The sequence below is a fragment of the Pantherophis guttatus genome, chromosome 3, assembly GCF_059756535.1.
Source record: "Pantherophis guttatus breed Tessera chromosome 3, ASM5975653v1, whole genome shotgun sequence".
Classification (NCBI taxonomy): domain Eukaryota; kingdom Metazoa; phylum Chordata; class Lepidosauria; order Squamata; family Colubridae; genus Pantherophis; species Pantherophis guttatus.
In genome coordinates this window covers 148,419,882-148,442,132 of record NC_142065.1, presented here as the reverse complement: position 1 = coordinate 148,442,132, position 22,251 = coordinate 148,419,882, and the positions used below count along the sequence as shown (strand labels likewise).

Genomic DNA, 22,251 nt, shown 5'->3' with positions numbered 1-22,251 from the left:
GAGTTCCAGTTGCTCTTAAAATTATCAACAAACCTGGAGGAGATGCATGAGCCAGGATTTTATTATGGATTCCTCTGATTCTAGGAGACACAAGAGATTTTCAGTTTGTAACTCAGGAGGCTACCGAATGTTAGCCATCGCTGAGGGCTAAGTCAGATTCAATACAAGTGGCTGCTAATTTGATAACAAAGAGTGAGGGCTTGACTTTGTTGAAAGTGCCATAACCTAAGTCAATGATGGCTAACCTTTTTGCCATCGTGTGCCAAAAGCTGGGGGAGTGCAGGGTGGTTGCGTGCGTGCGTGCCCACACCCATAATTCTATGCACCCTGCCCCCCCATGCATGCATGCACGACCCCCCCTCATGTTCCTCCTGCTTTTGTCATGTGATGGCACGGTGGGCCCGATAGGCTCGGTTTTTGCCCTCCCCAGGCTCCAGAGACTTTCTAGGAGCCTGGGGAGGGCAAAAACAGCCTTCCCCACCTCCCCAGAGGCCCTCTGGGGGCCTGAAACAGCCCGTTTGCTGACTTCCATTGGGCCCAGAAGGCCCAAAAATCAGCTGGCCAACGCAAGCATGCATGCTGGAGCTGAGCTAGGGCAACGCTCATGTGCCCATCAATATGACTCCGCGTGCCACAGGTGGCATGCGTGCCATAGGTTCGCCATCACGGACCTAAGTCATCTTTCTAGTAAAGCAGTGCTGAATAGTAAAAATGATCACAGTTCTTCAAGAGGAGAGCATATCAACTGCTCTAAATAACTAAAACCAGCAACTCTGATTATATAAGAATGTTGACAAAAGTTGCTTGTAACACTGTAAAAAAAAACAAACCTGCCCTTCTACTTCTTGCCAGGGTGCTCTGGTGAATTCCTCTGCTTGTTCTGTAAATGAAACTTCTCTCTACTTTGAGAAGAGCTTTTCTTCATTTCTTGACCCATGGGCTGTTCTTGGATGACCCAGATTTTATGCCTTCAGTTGTTTCCATTAAGCAGCCTTAAGGTACTGGCAGAATTTACACAGCAAAAATTCTGTCCTTTATCTTTTCAAGCCTTTATGGTTCTCTTAATAGCCTGCTGCTTCTATCTCTACCTTAATTTCTATTGGAAGATTTATGGCAGTCTAGTTAAACCCCAAATGGCCAAACTTTTATATATCTTTATATCTGTTTACCTAGCCTTGAGCTTAAATAAGGCAATTTTACAAGAGGTATCAACATTTTACAAGTAACTTCATTTTAGAAACCAAACTTTCACCAAAAGCTAGCATAATACCAGCCAAACAACTTCCAAATAAAAGACTATTGGCTTTTATATTACCATATGAGTAATTTAGATTTAATAGAACTTTTACTTTTTTTAGAATGAAAAAATCCTATAACTTTAAAGAAGAGGTAATCACTGTATTTCTAAATCAGTTTCCTTAGTAAAGAATTAGTAAAGAATTGTAAAGTACAGAATGCAGAGTTTTTAAAGGATCAAAGAAGCATACAGAAAATAACTCCTGGTAATAATACTTATTGGTAAACTTGTAGAAAGACGATTAAAGTCTACAATTTCAACACTGACAACTATGTCTTTCTGAAAAATAAGCATCTTGAATTCTGAAAAGGGATATTGTTTCACCAATCCTAAAACATATAAACATGTAGTAAGTGATAATCTCGGAATCATTATGTAGAAAATGCAACATAGATCCTTCTGAACTACATCTGAAATATGACTGCATTAACATACTATTTATAATTCCTATTGTCTTTGCTGAAAAATACTCTCAATAGAATTTTTGCTACTTGCTGCTTGAATGCACCCTGGGTACACCTCCCAAAGGCCAGAGGTGGGTTTCAGCAGGTTCTGACAAGTTCTGGAGAACCAGTAGCAGAAATTTTGAGTAGTTTGGAGAACCAGTAGTAAAAATTCTGACTGGCCCTGCCCCCGTCTATTCTCTACCTCCCAAGTCCCAGCTGATCGGGAGGAAATGGGGATTTTGCAGTAACCTTCCCCTGGATTGGGAAGGGAATGGAGATTTTACAGTATCCTTCCCCTGCCACGCCCACCAAGCCACGCCATGCCACGCCCACCAAGCCACACCCACAGAACCGGGAGTAAAAATTTTTGAAACCCACCACTGCCAAAGGCCGACATAAAAATATTGGGTCAGAGGTTCCAAACAGGAGTATCCATGAAGGAGTATCCAAAAAGTTAAGATGGCATTTGTTAACTGTGCAACTGGAGCTATGTTCTTTTTTTACATGGGTTACATACTTGACACATGTTAGAAAGGGGGATTCAATCATGGACAGTAGCTTTTGTTTTTATTTTTTTACTTCCTGAAGAGATGCTCCTGCCAGATGGCCTATTTTGGGGGGGAGGGGGGATGTTTAAAATGTGAATTAGTAGAACCTGGGAAATCATTTGAGCCCACTAGTCAGATTAGTCTTTTTAGTTTGATTAGCTTGTCTAACCAGCTACCCACCAGATGTTTTGGGAACAGAACTAGAATCCCCACATATCTGAGGCACAGCAGAAGGGGATGGGAGATTCTACTCAGATTGGCAGCAATACCTCAGGATCACAAAACAAACCTTTTCTAGACTTAGTTTGAGATGCAAAAAGACCAGATGTTGCATCTCGATCAAAAGAGCCGAGGTGGCGGAGTGGTTAGAGTGCAGTACTGCAGCTACTTCAGCTGACTGCAAGTTCAGCAGATCAGTGGATCAAATCTCACCGGCTCAAGGTTGACTCAGCCTTCCATCCTTCCGTGGTGGGTAAAATGAGGACCCACATTGTTAGGGGGCAATATGCTATTTAGTATACTGCCTTTGGTGTAAGCTGCCCAGAGTCCTCGGAGAGTGGGTGGCATAGAAATATGACTAATTAATTAATTAATTAATTAATAAAAGCTTTTTCCATTGACCTTTGATTAACTCTTCATTTAGAGCTAAAGATATAACCTGAAAAGCCCCAATTATTCCACTGTAATAATGTGGAATAGGAGAGATCCTGTAGTATGGTGACTTGAAATATAACTGTTCAGAATGCATGGTTCAAAGAAATTTTATTTCAAGTCATGGTGCTACAGGATCCCTGCATTTTACAGATGAGCAATCTAAGTTACATGATCCTGTCAATGAGCTACCTGGGTGGAACTGAAAAGTTTTCTTTTTTTAATGCCCTGTGGAAACCTTTGAGCAGGGTCTTTGTCAGTTAATTGGGCTTACAATGTGTTAGAACATCATAAAAAATTCTAAAGATGTTCTAGACACGCAAAGATTATATTCATCAACCCTGCCAGGCTCCCTGGCCTGTTCTTGGCAATAAATCACAGATCTCCTGACACTTAATAGTTTAAGTTCAGCAGTTTGATTTTATTTGGCTGAAAATTCTCAGGCACATCTTGGTTAGATTAGAATCTTTCTTGAAGTAAAGAGTGAAACTATACTCAAAAGGTGATTGCTAGTGCAAAAGGATAAAAGATATGGGAGTATAAAATATGGGAGTATATGGGAGTATATGGGAGTAAGTATAATTATACTTACAGAGGCCTAAACTCACAGCTTCTTCCTCCTACACTCTCTGAATCAGTGGATGTTTGTACATTTGATGGTCTTGAAGTCAAACCCTAGTATATTTACATGGTGGTAATCCCTGGTCTGGGAATTGCTGCTTCCCAACCTCCCTGCATCAAACTTTATACCAACGACAGAGCTGACAATCCCAATTGTGGTTGCTAAATAAGGACTATCTGTTTGGGACTTCTGGGGGGTGGGGGAGGGATGCTGTAACCTCTCTGCCTGGTTGTAATGTGCAAACTCACCTGGGAGAGCTTCCCTGAATAGAAATTCTTCACTGCATTCATTCTCTAAAGGTGGAGGGTAACATTTGAAGAAGAGGATACTGTATTTATCCTCCTCTTCCCCATGTGTAATTTTATACATTCTTACAAACATTTGAAAAGGGTCATAATAAAAAAAAAAAAAAAATCAGGTACAGGTAATCCTCGAGTTATGACCACAATTGAGCCCAAAATTTATGCTGCTAAATGAAGCATTTGTTAAGTGAGTCTGCCCCATTTTATGACTTTTCTTGCCACAGTTGTTAAGTGAATCGTTGCATTTGCTAAGTTAGTAACGTGGTTGTTAAGTGAATCTGGATTTTTCCATTGATTTAGCTGGTCAGAAGGTCACAAAAGCTGATCACATGACCTTAGGACCCTATGCAGCCGTCATAAATATGAACCAGTTGACAAGTATCTGAATTTTGATCATGTGACCTGCAAGAATCGTAAGTGTGACAAAGTATCTTTTTTCGGTGCTGTTGTAACTTTGAACACTCACTAAATGAATTGTTGTAAGTTGTGCACTACCTGTATTTAAATTAAATATTACTGCAATACTTTAGGGAGGGGTGGGCAACTGTGGCCCTTTTACAATCTGTGGACTTCAACTCCCAGAATTCCTGAGACAGTGTGCCTTTCTCAGGAATTCTGGGAGTTGAAGTCCACAGGTTGTAAAAGGGCCACAGTTGCCCACCCCTGCTTTAGGAACAAATGAACATTCCTTTTCTGGTGGTCTTATTGAATGATCTTGCACTAGTAGCCCTATGAAGATCAGCTTTTGTCTTTCATTTATCAAAAGAATGTGCTGTGTCACTCTGATTTTGGAAAGCCTAGCAAAATTGCCACCCACCAACAATATGGACCTAGTTTCCTTACCATTTCCATCCCATATGGACCTAATGGCCATAGAAGTCTTATGGCAGAAAACATAGAGGGACACACAAACATGGCATTTGTGTGGCACAGAGTACTTAGGATGAAGTCAAATGCATTGTAGAAAAGGTATAGCCCAGTTTAGTCTTGCACTAAAACTGGACTGGCACCACATAGCTGTTTACAACATAACACTGTTCAGCATCATTACACCTCCATGAAATAAACAGATTTATCAATGAGGTATCTGAGATTTTTAATAATACTTTTCCAACCTGGTGCGTTTGCCCAGAAATGACAACCAGCATGGCTAATGGCAATGCTGACTGAAAACTTTGTGAATTGAAGTCCATATCCAGAAGGTACCAGGCTGAGAAAGACTGCCTAATAATAGCAATAGCACCTAGAGTTATATACCGCTTCACAGTGCTTTACAGCCCTTTCTAAGTGGTTTTACAGAGTCAGCATATTGCCCCCAACAACCTGGGTCCTCATTTTACCGACCTCTGAATGATGGAAAGCTGAGTCACCTTGAGCCTGTGTGAATTGAACTGCTGGCAGCTGGCAGTCAGCAGAAGTAGCCTATAGTACTCCCTTCTAATCATTGTACCACCATGGCTCTTGGACAAATATCATTTTATTTATAGGCTATGAAGAAAGTTTCTATTAGCAATGGATTATGAACAAAATCGACTATACCATTTCTATTTCCATTTATCTTGATAGCGTATAGTTTGGAGCTCTCTGGCTAGGCAAATTCTTGACTACACCATCACCAAGAACCAGTTTGTGAGAGTTTAGTGCTGAAACATTTAGTTAGAAAAAGGATTAGCAAGGCATCAGGAAGCAAAATTACTCCCTGTAATTTTGCCTCTATAGCTTTCAAGCCGTAGCTGGTTGCATGAGAGGTGAGCCTTGATTGGAACAGATGAATTATAGGCAGATGGAAATCCCATATATGGTTGCCCTACTTACAGTTACAGCATAGGTCCATCTTGCTGAGGGCCATTTTCTTACCAGGTGGTATCGCTCTGAAGATTCAAATAGAAGTTGTTTTCTAGTGCTGTTACCTGAGCTTTTTTAATGGAAAACTTGGAGATGTACTGCTACTGTATACATTTTAAATTCACATATTCTCTCAACTGACCAATTATCCAGCTGTTACTATGCAGCATTACTAGAGACAGGAAAGAATCACAATGTAAACATCTGCCATTATTTGAAGCTGTAGCAGTTCTCAAATTAATGGAAGAATTTAAGTAAAGGCAGGCCTAACTTGCATTGTCATAATCCAACTATGGCTATTCAGAGGCAAGCAAACTAGTTAGTAAGCTTTACCCATAGTACTCAGTTAGGCAGTTCCTTTCTCTCCCATAAATGAGTCTATGCTAGGCTTGCTTATGGTCTAAACAACAATCTGGGTACCAAACAACTTCATTGAGATCATCAATTCTTTTGAAATAGACACCAGTATTCCTCCTGAACTTCTCACTATGCAGGGCTACATTACAAACTGAAAGATGCTTTGGATTCGTTAATCATCATGGCTTCCAACCACAGAAGTCCACAAACTACAATTTTAATCCGCAGAACTATCTAAAGATATCCGAAGGTGCTCTTCCAAAAGGCAACTGGACTTTCTTCGTTTTTTTCCTTGAAAATATTTCTCTTGTTGGATGAGAAGTGAAACACTTTCAAGGCAAAAATCAAGAAAATTCCGTTGTCATTTGTAAAGCACCTTTGAAACAACCATGACCTGGATGACTGAGAATCTCCATACCGTGTTTCCCCCAAAATAAGACCCTGTCTTATATTTTTTTAACCCCAAAATAAGCGCTTGGCCTTATTTTTGGGGAGGTCTTATTATTTTGGGGCATGTGCAGCAAGATGGGGCTCCTCTTGCCGTCTTACCTGATTTCCAGCTCTGCGTTTAAATATTTTCAGGGAGGGCTTATTTTAGTGCATGCACTCAAAAGCCTGATTGGGCTTATTATCAGGGGTTGTTGTATTTTCAGGGAAACAGGGTACATATTTAAAGATACCTGTAAATCTTAGCAATATTCCCCAAGTATAGAAAGTTAGACCCCCCCCACTCCTAGAAAAATGAAATATTTTGGGAAATATTATATTTCTCTGGATGATAAAAGAAGAAACATATTTTAAAGAAAGAGAGCAGCTCCCTGCCCCCAGCAGATATTTGGTGCTCATTAAGAAAGACTGGGCCAGCCTATCTACAAGTCAAAAGACCTCCAGCTCCAGGGTGATGAGATTAAGACATGACTCTCCAGGACACAATAAGATTAACCCATCTAACAGCAGAGCTCACCACATGGCACAATCACTGGGGACATTGCACCACCCAGCAAGCTTCAACCAAGTCTGGGACTCAGACAGCCTACAAAGCTAGCTGTGACCCCTACAACAACCAATAGAATACATATTCTTGCACAGGAACAGGAAGTTCAAGTGCAAAGCTAAAGAGAGGGTATAAATACCCCTCTCTCAACTCCATGTGACTCAAATATGATATTGCAACATTGAAAGATTATCCATTCAGCATCCTTCTTCCAGAGCTTCAAGATTCATTGAGTTTGCTTTTAAAAAACCCAGTGAATGTAAGTTCTGGAAGAAGGCTCTGATTTTAGCACCTATCTGATGTTTGAATAAAGGGAAATAAATACATAGATATAGAACTTATATCTATGTGTTTATTTCCCCTTATTCAAACATCAGTAATCTCTACCTTCCAATCTATGCTAAGAGTCTTTTCTTTGCACAGTTAATCTAGTGTCCAATAAACCTCTTTACCATCTTCTACCCACCTTCAAATGCATATTCTCGTACACAGAAAAATGCCATTCTCCACACTTTGCTGCTGGTGGTGTAACTTTGCTTCTCTTGTGGAAGAGCAACATTAGCAAGAAAGTAAAGAAAGCGTGCTTTCTCATTGTGACAGGATTCACAAGTCAACTCGATTTCACTGACGGCTGCATCAGGGTTGTGTTTGACCTTGGGGAAGCATGGTGTGGCTAGGGGGCATGGCTACGGTGGGCTTAGCCAGCTCAATATCACTTGTGTCGCGGGGGCACCTATGGTGGCCAAGTGCTAAGGCAGGACTTACCTCAGACCCTCCCTCACTCTCATTATAATCTTCTCCTTTCCTTCCTTCCTTCCTTCCTTCCTTCCTTCCTTCCTTCCTTCCTTCCTTCCTTTTCTTTTTCCTTCCCTCTTCATTCTTTCTTCTTCCTTCCCATCTTTCCTTATTTTTCCTTCCTTGCTCTCTTCTCATCTTTTTCTTTGTTTTTCCTCTTTCCCTTTCTCCTTTCCTGTCCCCTCTTGCATGCTCAAATGCAAAAGGGGAAACATTTCTCCTTTTGTTTTGTTTTTAGGCCCCCTGAGCTGCATTTTCTCTGACAGAGGCACCTTTGCTGTTTCCAGGGTGGCCCTGCGGGCCAGATCTAAGAATCCCATGGGCCGTATCTGGCCCATGGGCCTTGAATTGGACACCACTGGTCTAGACCATACAATCTAGTCACAAAAAGAACATACAACTAACAAAAACAAAAAAACAAAACAAAAAAAACCCCGTATCTTAGACAGACTGAAGAGCTAATTATTTTTAACCAATTGACAAAACTACAGTTTACTACTATGGGATATGCAGCATTGGGTAATCGAGTAACACTCTATTTAGAGTGCCAATCAATCGCACAATATGTGAAACTGTCTTTATCCAACTAAAAACTGCTAATGAGTACAGTCTGCTTAAGACTTGCTTTTTTTATTTATGAGTTAAGGTCTAAAGCATAAGGTTAAAAAGCCCTATGACTTCAGTGACAAGGGCATACATAGCAGTATCTTTCCTTTTTTCTGGATGCTTTGTTGAAAAGCAAAAGAAATTGTGCCATTAATGGTGAGCCTTAATTGGGGAAAAAAGACTAATCAGATGCACAATAGCATTCCAAAAATGCACAACTGTAGAAGTGTAGCTGTCACATTTTTGGAAGGTTTTAGAATAGGGTTTGCACACTAAACACTATTCTTTATAATTATTCTTTAAACTTATTCTTTATGCTGTTTGGCACTGGTTGTCTAGGACATTAGACATCTAAAGAAGAAGGTTTCAAGTATTAGATTGAAGTTGGGACTTTTCCACGTTAAAGAGAAACTCCTTCAATTAGTTATATAGTATGTTTATTTTCCATGTCAATAGCTTTTATTGTGTTTAACTTTTCCAAGAAATTTCTTTGATGAACAATCTTTTTTTTTTTTTTTTTGTGGTTACATTTTATTTTCTGTTGCTTTTTGTTTCTGGCTATGTTGTTACAATCTGCAGCCACAAGCATAAACTTACTGTATTACATGCTTATTTGCAGTTTCACTGTTTGCAATATATAAGCATGATTCAGCTGATCTTTACATCTTTACATTATACTGGACAAGAATGTTGATTTTTTTTAAAAAAAATCAAACTTTATTTTCAAGGACAAAAGAAATAGCCACAGCTTTTTGTTCTCTTAACTTTTAAAAATAATATTCAATAATATTCTTTGCACTATGCACAGAAGGCAGGAACAGAAATAGAATATTTATTAATCCTACATCAGGCAATACTGCCCACATGCATCAGGAGAGCAGGATGTCCTTAAAGACAGTCATAGCAATGTTATAAAAATCTGGAGGCAAAATGGTCTTCAACTCATTTCATGAGCTAGTTTACCAAAAGCAATCAGAGTTTTATATGTTCTACCTACCGGTAGGTGGGTATTGTCAGTCCCATTAGGTAAAACAAACCAAGAAATCAACTCCACAGAATAGCTAAAACTACTTTTATTTAAGAGTGGCTATAATAATAGAATCTTGCATGTCCGATAATGTGATACTTCCTCCAGCTATTTATAGTTTAGTGAATTAGAAAGCTGCCTGTCTGATTCACTTCCTAACGTTATCTTCCGGTTCTGCACTTCAAATACGTTTTACCTCTTGGCAACAGATCTAGAATGATCGGTTTTGATCACCATCAAAACCCTCTTCCTTACTGTCTTCAGATCTAGATTCCCCTCTCCAAGAGGTTAGATGGGCAGAGTTGTGGCAGCAGGCTCTTCACATAAATGCCCTAATGCTATGGAATTGCTTCCCCCTTAAAGTGAGGATGACATTTTTCTGGTTATTCTGCAGGAAAGTGGTGGAGACTCTCCTTTTCAACCTGGCTTATGAAGTCTAGCTGGAAGATTATGATCCTGCTCTATCTTGTGCTAATGAATTAACTATACAATGTTTTTACATGGCTTTATATTTTATGATTCTTTTAACTGCTACTTGTCAGCTATCCAGAATTATGACTAGGGAAGCATATAAATTATGTACAACAACATAAATATAAAGAAATGAATAAATCATTGAGGGGGAAAAATGCAACAAGGTGTTTAATTGAGGGAATGGAGAAAAACGTCCATAGTTCTCAACAGGGGTCTCCAAACTTAGCAACTTTAAGACATGAGGACTTCACCTCCCAGAATTCCTCAGCCAGCCACTCAGCATAGCTAGCTGAGGAATTCTGGGAGTTGAAGTCCACAAGTTGTAAAAGTTGCCAAGTTTGGAGACTGCAGGTTTACAGTATTATTCCAGGGAAAGTGATATGATCATCTGAAACACTGGATATGTGGAACAAGGGATTTATAGTGATACATTTAGATCATGTTTGCTGATTACTTTGCTTTCCATACAGCATGAAAACCATTATTGTTCTTAATTCTATTTTCTAAGGCCACCCAGTTGCCAAGTGATTCAAGGAGTATTCAAAAAACACAACGTAATGATGAAGGGCTCTGCCAGTGGCTCTATGAATAGTCTTTCACAGCATGGTGATCTCCAGATATACAATGGCTGTGGTAGTTGGAGAATACTAGAACTGTGAAGTGAGACATCTGGAGGGAACTATGGGGGGACGGTCAATCTAAGACATCTTAGAAAGCATTAAACCAATATATCTTAGATTTGCACATATTAACTAAGCAGATGGCTGTTAGGTAGGAGAAAATACAAACAATGTAAAACTTGTGGGATTTCACAACCATATAGTTAACCTCTACCCAAGGGCCCTCCCAAATTCTCTTAGGATTCAGAAAGCCTAAAGCACTGAGCAAACAATTCCACTTGCCGTTAGTATTATATTCCCTGGTCTTAGATTCAGGATTTGTTTTGTTTGAAATCATGCAATTCCAGCGCAACTCATAGTTTACAAGATCAGCCCAAAATAGTCCCATTTCATTATATTTTTTGCAGTTAATTCAAGCACAGTTATAGGCTAAACAAAGAAGAATAATATACACCCCAATTTTCTTTCATAAATATCCTAAGGTGGAAGATTTCCGGCTGTGCAACAGATTTCCTGCCCCAGCTGACACCTATAATGTCAGTCTATGTCAACTCAATGTTTAATTTTTCCTCATGTATTTTGCTGAGATAAGCAGCCAGATAGATTGAAGAAACAAATAAATAATAAAGGTGGCCTTTTTAAAAATTGTTATTCAAATATTTGAGATCTAGTTATCCATCTGAATCTGAATCAGTAGGACTTAAGACATGAATACCAGTAGACCTCGACTTACGACCACAATTGAGCCCAACATTTCTGCTGTTAAGTGAGACATTTATTAAGTGAGTTTTGCCCCATTTTACAACCTTTTTGCCACAGTTGTTAAGCGAATCACCACAGTTGATAAGTTAGTAACAGAGTTGTTAAGCGAATCTGGCTTCCCATTGATTTTGCTTGTCAGAAGGTTGCAAAAGGGGATCAGATGACCTCGGGACACAGCAACAGTCATAAGTACGAATCAGTTGCCAAGCATCTGAATTTTTATCACATGATCATTCATCGGCATGCTACAAAGGTCATAAGTGTGAAAAACGGTCATAAGTCACTTTTTTCAGTGCCATAGTAACTTTGAACAGTCACTAAATGAACTCTTGTAAGTCGAGGATTATCTGTATATTTCCTCAATCAGAACAGGATCTCCAGGTTTGTACAAATCCCTCTTGGAAATCATAATCTCATATCACACAATTTTGTTTTTATTATTCCCCTTTCTTCCTACTTATTACCATGAAATCAATGGTGCTACAGTTCACCTTTGTTTTCCATGCTACAAGTGTTTGTCCCACCCTCTCACTAGCCACTATTCAGGATAGATTAAAAGTTGTACCGAGACACCTTTGAGTAAATATGGACTTAATTTTTTTCAAAGAATTAGTAGCTGCCTCTGTAATGTTCATATTAGAATTAGTTAGGAAAGACTGCTAAAGTTCCGGAGTTGTATTCCAATTAGCAATGGAAAAACATAAACTCCTGGGTTTATAACCTCCCTAGAAAAGAATGATTTGATTCAATAATTACTTTTAATTGCAACAAAATAAACACCTTATTTATTTAACAGAAAATGTTTCATTTAACAGCAAAGAATCCCTCCTCCCCCCTCCCTTTCTACTGGAACAGCTGAGTCAAAAGTCTTAATATCCAGATGGGAATTGAAACCACTCTTTCTAAATGATAAAGTTATTGTCCTTTGTGATTAGCCAAAGCTCAAGGGTTTTCCTGCTGCGCTTCGCCAGCAACACAACTTCACAATCAAAAGCAACACAATCATTCACAATCAACACCATCAACTAGTAACAATTACATTAATTCTGCTGCACATGAATCCCCTGGCTCAAAGATCTCCCATGCATCTAGATTGCTTACAAGCACAGGATAAGCATTTAGCTTCAGTTCCTTTGCTATTTCACATTTATGGATATTCTGTACTGGGAAAAAATGGGGAGGAAGTATTCAAATAATATGGAGAATCCTTTGCAATAAACTGTACAAGTCCAGTATCTTCTCCAGCCTGGTATTCTGCAGATATATTGGACTACTGCCGTGTTCATATTACACCAACATGGTCAAAGAAAATGAAAAGTCAAGTTGTCTGAGAATGATAGCCATTGTAATCCAAACAGGCACCCAATTGGAGATAGATGTCCTTATTGTCTCCTTGCTAGGTGGTTGCTATGTAAAAACAAACTGTAATCCATGAAATACTGCCAGAGATCATGGCTTAACAGACAGATAAAAACAGGGTTCTATCCAGTGGTGAAATCCAATTTTTTTTTTCTACCGGTTCTGTGGGCGTGACTTGGTGGGCATGGTGTGGCTTGGTGGGCGTGGCCTGGTGGGCATGGCAGGGGAAGGATACTTCAAAATCTCCATTCCCACCCCACTCCAGGGGAAGGATATTGCAAAATCTCCATTCCCACCCCACTCTAGGGCCAGCCAGAGGTAGTATTTGCTGGTTTCCTGAACTACTCAAAATTTCTGCTACCGGTTCTCCAGAACCTGTCAGAACCTGCTGGATTTCACCCCTGGTTCCACCCACCCATCATATCTATCTATCTATCTATCTATCTATCTATCTATCTATCTATCTATATCTATTCATCTGACCAAGAGGAGAATGTGGTAAGGGACCAAATACTACTGTATCAAACCTCTCTATATAATAACTATTAGTTATCTATCTATTTTGAGATCTCTTTTTCACTTCTATAAAAACCCAAACATTTGATTTGCTTTAGATCTCATCAGACTCAACATCAAATGTTATTCCTAAGGAGCATTTAAATCTTTTCTTTTCCCTGAGTTGCTTGGGATAATAGCTAAAAGCAATGTGTTAATAGGAATGAATGGCTAGCAGGTGTTTACCTAAGAGTTTACTGTTTCTTGCTGTAGCATCCTTAGATTCTTGCATGCGAGAATAGAATCTTGATCAGACTGAAAACTAAATTCTATTGTGGCTGATGTTTTGGAGGTGCTAAATAGTAGTCTATAGAAACATTTCTGGTCCTTCTTTTGTGCCCATCTACTCAGACCCCTTAAAGGACTACTGCAAGTGATCCTTCAAAACCATCCATTATGCCAACAGAATGCTTGTTTTAACAAACCCACCCTCCACCCCCAACTTCTATGTGATGAGGTGACTAGTGACTCTTGAGCGGGAGCTTTCTTAACTATTACTTCTCTGCTCATTATTTAATGTATAAACGTGCTAGTAACACACTTGCCCCATCTCTAATATCCCTATGTTGGTACAATACCCTCTTAAACTTTTTATCTGTGTAGCACAGAAAAATTGTACCTTTCTCCCTTTGAATATTTGATCCAGGGTAGGAATGTATTTGAATTATAATCTGGGGACTTTGAGACTTCTGATTAGGCTGCTACAGTGCTGCCTACCAAATCTTGAAGCATTACTGCTGAGAATATTTCAAACCAATTTCATTTATACCGTAGTGTATAACCCTAACCCTAACCTCCCCATCACAAGACCTACTGACCACATGTAGCTCTTATAAACAGAAGAACACCGACACCGACATCCCCTAAACTCAGTTGAAGATGTTACCTAGCCTGGTAATGAAATATTCAGAAACCATCCCACAAGCTCGGAGAACAAACCTCCACCCTCTTTCATCAGCTTGATCACAACATATTTTTCCTAAAGGAACCAAGCCACAAAGTGTTTGATAGAGAGTAACATTTGCAAAAGATGTGTATTAAAGTTGGCAGAGTGGGCTTTGGGGTTAGGGGCTTAGAGCCCAATGAGCTAGATGGAATGGCTTAATTTATGCCCAAGAGCCTCAAGTTCCTGTTCTATTTGAAGAATTGTTCCACTCAAGTACAATTCAAAAAGAAAGAATGATGAGTATAGAGAGCAGAAATGTTTAAATTCTTGATCCATTGTTTCCAGCACGATAATAAATTGAGCAGCGAACTGTGGTGAGAGAGAAATCTCACGTTTATTGATATCATCGGCTTTTATTTCTGCATTTGGGACATGCAAATGTTACTCAATCAATGTCACCGGGTATATAGAATACATTCCCTTTTGGGGAAACAAAAGTGATTTGTGTCCTTTGTAAACAGATCTCAGGCGCAATCCTTGAGACTTATTCTTAAAAAGAAATCCAATATGCCTTCCTTCCAAGAACAGCAAATAGGAAAATGAAAAGCTTGCTCCTTGGGCAAAATTGTTTTCAAGTTCTTGCCTTTTTTTCTTCTGAGGAAGACACTGTAATGTCTAAGGCAGAGAAAGTTATCTCTTTCTTAGAGATAACTAAGGATGAAACAGTAAGGCTGTGGGGAACTTTGCAGGTTCTCTTTGTTTTTGCACTGACCTATGCTTATTTCAAAACTTAGACTTCCATTTTCATGTTTTCCACCTCAAGATGGTGAGAACTACTTCGCTAGCTTTCAACAAAGATATTCAAAGATATCTCTGGGAGCTTCTGATTGCTCACTCCTGGCCTACATGAAGATTTATGTGCTACTTGAATGATGGACTCCACAAAATGAGCATTGTTTTGCTGTGAGGTATATGGTGCTGTAGAGAGCCAGTATAGTGTGATGGTTATGGCACTGCACTAGAAACCAGGAGACTGTGAGTTCTAGTCCCTCCTTGGACATGAAGCCAATTGGGTGACCTTGAATGCATCACGCTCTCTCAGCTTTAGGAAGGAGATGATGGCAAACCGCTTCTGAAAAACCTTGCAAAAGAAAACTGCAATGACTTGTCAAGGTAGTTTTCGAGAACCAGACATAATTGAATGGAAACACACACACACACACGCATGCACACAGGTTATGAACAATGGACATAATCCACTGAGACCTTCTGTAATACCAGTCTCACTGAAACGAATAGAATCTGCACATGAGCTTATTACTAATTTTCAATTGGCTTTCAAGAGGCTTTCAGGGAACAAGATTCTAACTGATTGTGACTGTGCCACTCTCAAAAAAGAAGCATTAGAAGAAGAAAAAAGCAAAAAGAACTGAAATTGGCAACATCTAAATTAGAAGTCACCTCAAGTTTTTCTTCTTCCGCCTTTGCTACTATTACATGTTGGATCATTTACGGTACTTCTTTAACTTCATACATGGTACTTAACAACTGAGTGTCAACTTAAAACCTCTGCAGAAGGGGTCTTATATGTGTAGGTCCACCAATGTTGTTGCAATGTGTTTCAAGCCATTAGAATCACATTTTACCAAGATTATTGGCTTTTTGTAGATAGGCATTAGGTCTACTGTATTCAAGCTGCACAAATCTAGATGATCAGGAACGTTTTTCCTCTTCTGTTAGCCTTGATACATTTTGAAACCAAAGATGCTAATAAACACACTGCAATCTAAAGATGAATTAAATCAAAGCCTGTTTTAGTGTATCTGTTAAATAAGTGGAATAGCCCAGTTTTGGGAAACCCACAAACCACACTAAAATCATAAGGCAACATACTGCCCTTGCTTTGCAAATTCCTTGGTTTAACTTCTAGTAAACTTTGCTGATATAGATAATACACAGAAGGGATGGGAAGGGAGAGAAGGATAACAAAGGCATAGAAATTTGAGTGAATTTTATTTCTTAGTCCCAGTTGCACAACTGAAAGAAAAAAAAATGGTAGGAAAAAAGCTGTCCTGCTGCTCTATGCAATCTCAGTTCAGCCTGTTTGTGTGTAATTGTGTGTAATTTTAATGACTAGTAAGTTTCCATTTGTGAAAGGGAGAATGGTGGGGAGGAACTGTACATCACAATTATTTAATTGCTGCACTGCTTTCGGTACCACCTGAATTGAGATACGGGTACTATTTAATTCTTCCAGGCAGGATGGTGGCTATTCAAAATTCACAACCTAATTTTAAAAAGTTAGAAAAATAAAACAGTGGCAACTCAGATAACAAACAGCTGTGAGAGTCCCATCTTCTTCTAATTTCTATCTTCTTCTAATTTCTATCTTCTAATTTGCAGTTAGAAACCTTTCACTGACCTTCAGTGAATGAACACTGCCTGGCATTTTCCTCTGAACTGCTCCTACCACAAGTAGATTTACATGTTAAGTAAAATATAGAACATCCCTACACTCCTCCCCACCGCACAGCCCAGGAGGATGAAACATATTTAATAGGAGATGGCTGATAACACCTCCAACATATTTTTGCTTGGCTTTTGCTTATGCCTCTTGACACTTTCCCCTTTCTCTTTCGGCTGCTGACTCAGATAAAACGAGAACACTTTTTTTTATTATTTTTACCCTTCATCTGAAACATTTTCTTCGCCTCTGACAAACACAAAGAAGGGGCTGGGCCGACCTGTTTTTTTTTAAAAAAACCCTTTCAATTCCACTGACTTCTACTTGAAGCCCCCCCCCTTTGAGTATTGCACTGTGGGTCAAAAAAAGAGCAAGGGAAAGTGTTGACCACACAGCCTGACTAAAGATGCTCGATTCATCCCAATAAGACATTGGCCAGTAAAACTCGCTGTCTCCTCTCGTTCCAACCAAGACAGTTTAATTTTACAGACGGAACATTGCACGACATCCATCCATCCATCCCATACAAACAGGCTCCTAAAGCTTCCTAATTAACTTAGCCGAACTCGTAATGCGGCACGTTTGCAAAGAGGAGGAGCGGCAGAGGAAAAAAGTTGGTGTGCCAAGGCTGGGGGAAAAAAAACAAAACAAAAACCGTGGCTATTAAAACAAACACGACACCCCCACCCCCACTCAAGAAAGACCATTATGGATTCATTTCCCGGGAACGCTACGGACCAGGGCAAGGGATAGTTAAAAAAAAAAGAAAAGAAAAGAAAGAAAGAAAGAAAAAAGGGCGGGCGCTTTATTTATTTATTTTCTGCTCTGCTTGTCATGCCAAACGGCGAGCCGAGGCGTTGAATCCCTGCCTGCTTTTTTTCCTCTCCTCCTTTGGAGCAGCAAGCTCAGCTTTCCAGAATTGGGAGATGGACCAACCCCACCAAAAAAGATTTATTCTCTCTCTCTCTCTCTTCTCTTCTCTTCTCTCTCTCTTTTCTTCTCTCTCTCTTTCTTCTCTCTCTCTCTTCTCTCTCTTTTCTTCTCTCTCTCTTTCTTCTCTCTCTCTCTCTCTTCACTCACTCTCTCTCTCTCTCTTTTCTCTCTCCCTCTCTCCTCTCCTCTCCTCTCTTCCTTGCTCGCGACTCAGATCACCATCCCACTCACCGTCACGGGCTTCTTTCCCGCAACTGCAGTTGCTGCATATGTGCTTGATCTCCTTGCCTATGTGACAGTGGATCACGAAAGACACGTTGTTGTTGTTGTTGATGATCGCCGGCTCCTTCAGGGGCTTCATTCTCACCAGATAGAAAGCTCGCTTTTTGGGCTTCGCCTCAGCCCTGGCTGGAGAAGAGCCATCTCTGCGGCCAGAAGAGGACGAGCAAGACAGCACCCGGGACCGCCTGGGGTGTGTGGAGTCCGCCATGCGCGCGTCTTTTCTCTCTCTCTGTGTGTATGTGTCTCTCTCTCTATCTCTCCCTAGCGTCTCTCTGCCACATTCAGCCTCATCCCCCTCAATACACACTAGAATTAAAAGGGGAGGGAGGGGAGGATGGTGAGGAGAAGGCAGAGAGCGAGGGAGGGAGGGAGGGAGGGAAGGAAAGGAAAGGAAGAAAGCAAGCATTATTTATGGGTGACCTCTCTGGTCCTCCTGTCTTTAAGCAGAGCTGTTCAGGCTCACACCCCTCACCGGCCACAACTCTGTTTACTATCCCTGCCCGTCTTGGCAATGCCCACAGCTCTGTTTTTCTGATCCCGCTCCTGACTCTGAAGCACAAGGCAAACGCTTCTCTTGCAAGTCTAGGAGAAGCCGCTGCTCTTCAACCCACTGAACTATAAAAATATTCCCTCAGGTTCAGCTTGCTTTGGGAGGGCTTCAGGGGATGGGTCTTCATAGAGGACATTCCCACTTCCCACTTCAGATGAGAACTTGAAGCTGTGGAGCCACACAACCCAACCCAACCTTCTCTGAGCTGGTGCTCTCCCCAGGTTTTGGACTGCTACTCTTAAAAGGAAATGGTCAAAATGTCAAACAATGGGTGCTTCATATTGACATTGTTACCTCTTGCCAGTCCCTCAAGAGCTGCTTGAAGCCAACCCATAGATAGTCTTCACTCCAGCTGTCTTTAAAATGCTGAGAACAGCAGGAACCTGTTGTCTTCATTCCAGACAAAGTGTATAATGCAAAAAATTGCATCATACAGGAGACCTGGCCCAGCTCAGCTTTGGAGCCCAAGCAAGGTGCTGCCACCCATTAAGGCCACTTAATAATAGAAAAACATGGTTTAGTATTCTATTTCTGCACCTGGGATTCAGGGACTTGTTCTTGGCAGACCTTCCTTCCTTCCTTCCTTCCTTCCTTCCTTCCTTCCTTCCTTCCTTCCTTCCTTTTTTGATTTTGATGAAGGGGGTAAACTATTTACCAAAGTACCAGAAAGGCAAGACAAGAACCAAAGGATGGAAACTCATCAAAGAGAGAAGGAACCTAGAGCTAAGGAGAAATTTCCTAACAGTGAGGACAATCAACCAGGGGAACAGCTTGCCTTCAAAAGTTGTGGGTGCCCAATCACTGGAGGTTTTCAAGAAGAGACTGGACTCAGCTACTTGTCAGAAATGGTATAGACTCTCCTGCTTGTGCAGGGAGTTGGACTAGATGATAACCTTCAAGGTCCCATCCAATTCTGTTGTTTTAGGTGCTAAGTGGAGAACTAAAGGGCGGCAAGGAAAAATGAACAGATGACTTCATGTCTAGAAAAAGAAACCTTCAAGGAGGCTTAAAAATATGAATTAAATTACGCTTAAAAGCCATGCCCTCTGCATAGTGGGGAAATCCCAACCAGCAGAGTTTATAACATGAATCAAAAAAGGTGATGGTGCCAAGCGATACTCCTTACTTTTTGATTTATTACTACACACAGCATGCCTCAGGCCAAAGAACTCTTTAATTCGTCTCCCAGTGAAAAGCAACAGAGGCTTCAGTATCTCCCCTCCCCAATCTCTTTACGAATCTCAGCTACTTTGGTGATAGAAAAATAGGAGAAGAAACTAAAAGGGGGCAGTATAAAAGAGATGCTCTATAAAGATTGTCCCAAAAGTGCTTTTTCAAGAGGCAACTAGACTTTCTTGTTTTTCTTTGAAGACATTTCACTTCTTATGCAAGAAGCTTCTTCAGCTTCTTGCATGAGAAGCGAAATGTCAGTTGAAGAAGCTCCTTGGATGAGAAGCGAAATGTCTTCAAAGAAAAAACAAGAAAGTCTAGTTGCCTCTTGAAAAAGCACCTTTGGGACAACCATGACCTGGATGTCTGAGAATCTCCATAGACATCTATAAAGGTTGGTGTGTGTGCATACCAGCAAGGCATTAGGATAATTCAAGAGATCTTGCTTTGCCATGGGTTCCATGGCAGCGATATGCTGACTCTAAACTGCTTAGAGAAGGCTGTGAAATGGTATATAAGTCTAAGTGCTATTGCTATTTATTTTTGGGGGGAGAAAGAAAGCTGAGAAAATACTAAGTCACAGAAAATGCTGACATTCATAGTCCCTGAGAACACCTGCTGTGCTAAACCACCAAATGGTTAATTTGGTTTAGCCTGTTAGAACCTGTCCCTGTGCTTTATTTATGTATCCATGACGTAGCACAATGTGTGAACAAGGGCAGATACCCAAAGTTAGACCATGCCACATTGTGCTCAGTTTTTAAGAGCCTAGCTTTAGGCATCTATGCTCCATATCTTTACAGCTGCTATCTGTTAGCATCCCAGTCTCTGGGGGTATGTCATTTTCAAATTGCCTGGTGTCCATGGTAACCACTCAGGTTGTCTGAACCGGGGGGGGTGTGTGTCCCCCTAGTCGCCAGTCCATTATTTTTTTCCCACTCTTTCAAATACACGTGGGATTTTTTTCTGTTGCTACATATCCATTTAGAAAAGTTATTTGGAGAAAGGATCCAGGCTGGGGACAGTCATTTAGGGCCCACTTGTGCTGCTGATATCATGAAGTGCACCAGTTTGAATTTAAAAACAGGATTAAAAAAGGACAGGTTTTCTTTCTTAAAAAAAAAAAGTTTTATTGGCTTTGAAATGAACTATGCATAAAAAACAGCCATAGGTGGCGAAATTCTAAATATTTTAATCCTGTCCCCTAGGTTGCAACCCTAATTGGATCATAACTCCCCAATTTCGATTGATAGATCCAAATGTAGGTTTCAAACATGTCCAGCAATTCTCTCAAAATTTGAGAATACCGTGAAAGGTTGAGAAGGAAATTCTCAGGTCCCTATGCCAACTGACACCCAAGGTAAGATGATGTTTGTTTTCAATAAATCAAGTTTAATTTCACCTTTTAAATTGTTTTACTTTTCATTTTTTATACGGTTTTTAAAAAAATATTTAGTGTTTTAAAATATGAGAAGCTATAGCTGTCCTGCTTTTAACAATGATACCCATGGACCACAGTTGGCAGAGTCTGACTGAGAGCAGGGCAGGCACTATCTGCCCTTGGATCCTCCCCTCTGGATGGATTGTTAAGGGTCAACACAAAGAAGAGCAGATTAATTGAATCAGTTTAGACTGCTAATCTGAGGATGAATACCTTCCCATCATCCCTTTTTTCCAAAGGGCCATTGACCTGGAAAAACTATACTTATCATCCTTTACAAAAATCTGTTGGATTTCCCCGCCCCCCCTTCACTGAAAGCCAATGAAAAGCTCAATAAAGTTTAAACAAAACTTTTATCCAAATCTGTCAAATCTAGACAGCTGGCTGAAGAAGAAACATTGCCCTCCCACCTGGCTTAAGACAAGATGACACTGGGTCACTCTAAGGAAACTAAGCTTAAGGATGGCGTGAGAAAGGAATATGGAACACTATGGGATGCTCCCATCTGAAGAAACAGGCCAAGGAACTGAAGGAACCGGTAGAAAATGAGAAAGAAATGAGAAAAATCATGCCTGAGAATAGAATAGAATAGAATAGAATAAAATAAAATAGTAGAGTAGAGTAGAGTAGAGTAGAGTAGAGTAGAATAGAATAGAATAATAGAATAGAATAGAATAGAATTTTTTATTGGCCAAGTGTGATTGGACATACAAGGAATCTGTCTTGGTGCATATGCTCTCAGTGTACATAAAAAGAAAAGATATGTTCATCAAGAATCATAAGGTACAACACTTAATGATAGTCATAGGGTACAAATAAGCAATCAGGAAACAATATCAATATAAATGAATGAAGTTGTAATGAGTTATAAAGGCTAAGAGGGCCAAATCAAGCAAACAAAAATTAAAACACAGCTATACACTTTCCTTTTTGTTCAGATAGCAGATAGAGTAGCTACCCATACCTGGTAATCACTAGATACAGTAGTGGCCAAAATTGTGGAAACCTTTTGGGAAAAGTGTATTTTCTAAAACTAGCGAATGACACCACTTTTTTTTGGAGTAGTACCATAAAATTATATACCAATGGAAAGATAATTTAATTAAGAATGTAATGCAATAACTTTTATGAAGGATTTGCTATTGGAATAGTATAAAGAAAAAAAGTAAAACATGTAGAAAAAACAAGATATACAAAAATTATCACCATAGATAAAATGAGATATACAAAAATTGTCAGTTAATACTTAGTTGGGTAACCTTTAG

The 22,251-nt window shown here is 39.9% G+C and overlaps 1 protein-coding gene across 5 annotated transcripts in view; it reads right to left on the bottom strand.

Annotated features, from left to right (window-relative positions):
* The window catches only part of PHACTR1 (phosphatase and actin regulator 1), a 258,904-nt gene that overhangs the window by 93,897 nt on the left and 142,756 nt on the right, over positions 1–22,251 (bottom strand). The window contains exon 1 of one of the 5 annotated variants that reach the window (XM_060682102.2): positions 17,775–18,119. The exons of 3 other annotated variants lie outside the window; for them this stretch is intronic. In XM_060682102.2, the coding sequence (XP_060538085.1) occupies positions 17,775–18,033 (259 nt within the window). In that variant the 5' untranslated portion in view covers positions 18,034–18,119. Of the gene's footprint in view, positions 1–17,774; positions 18,120–22,251 lie in introns of those variants that run through there. One more of the 5 variants, XM_060682104.2, reaches the window with a different exon arrangement.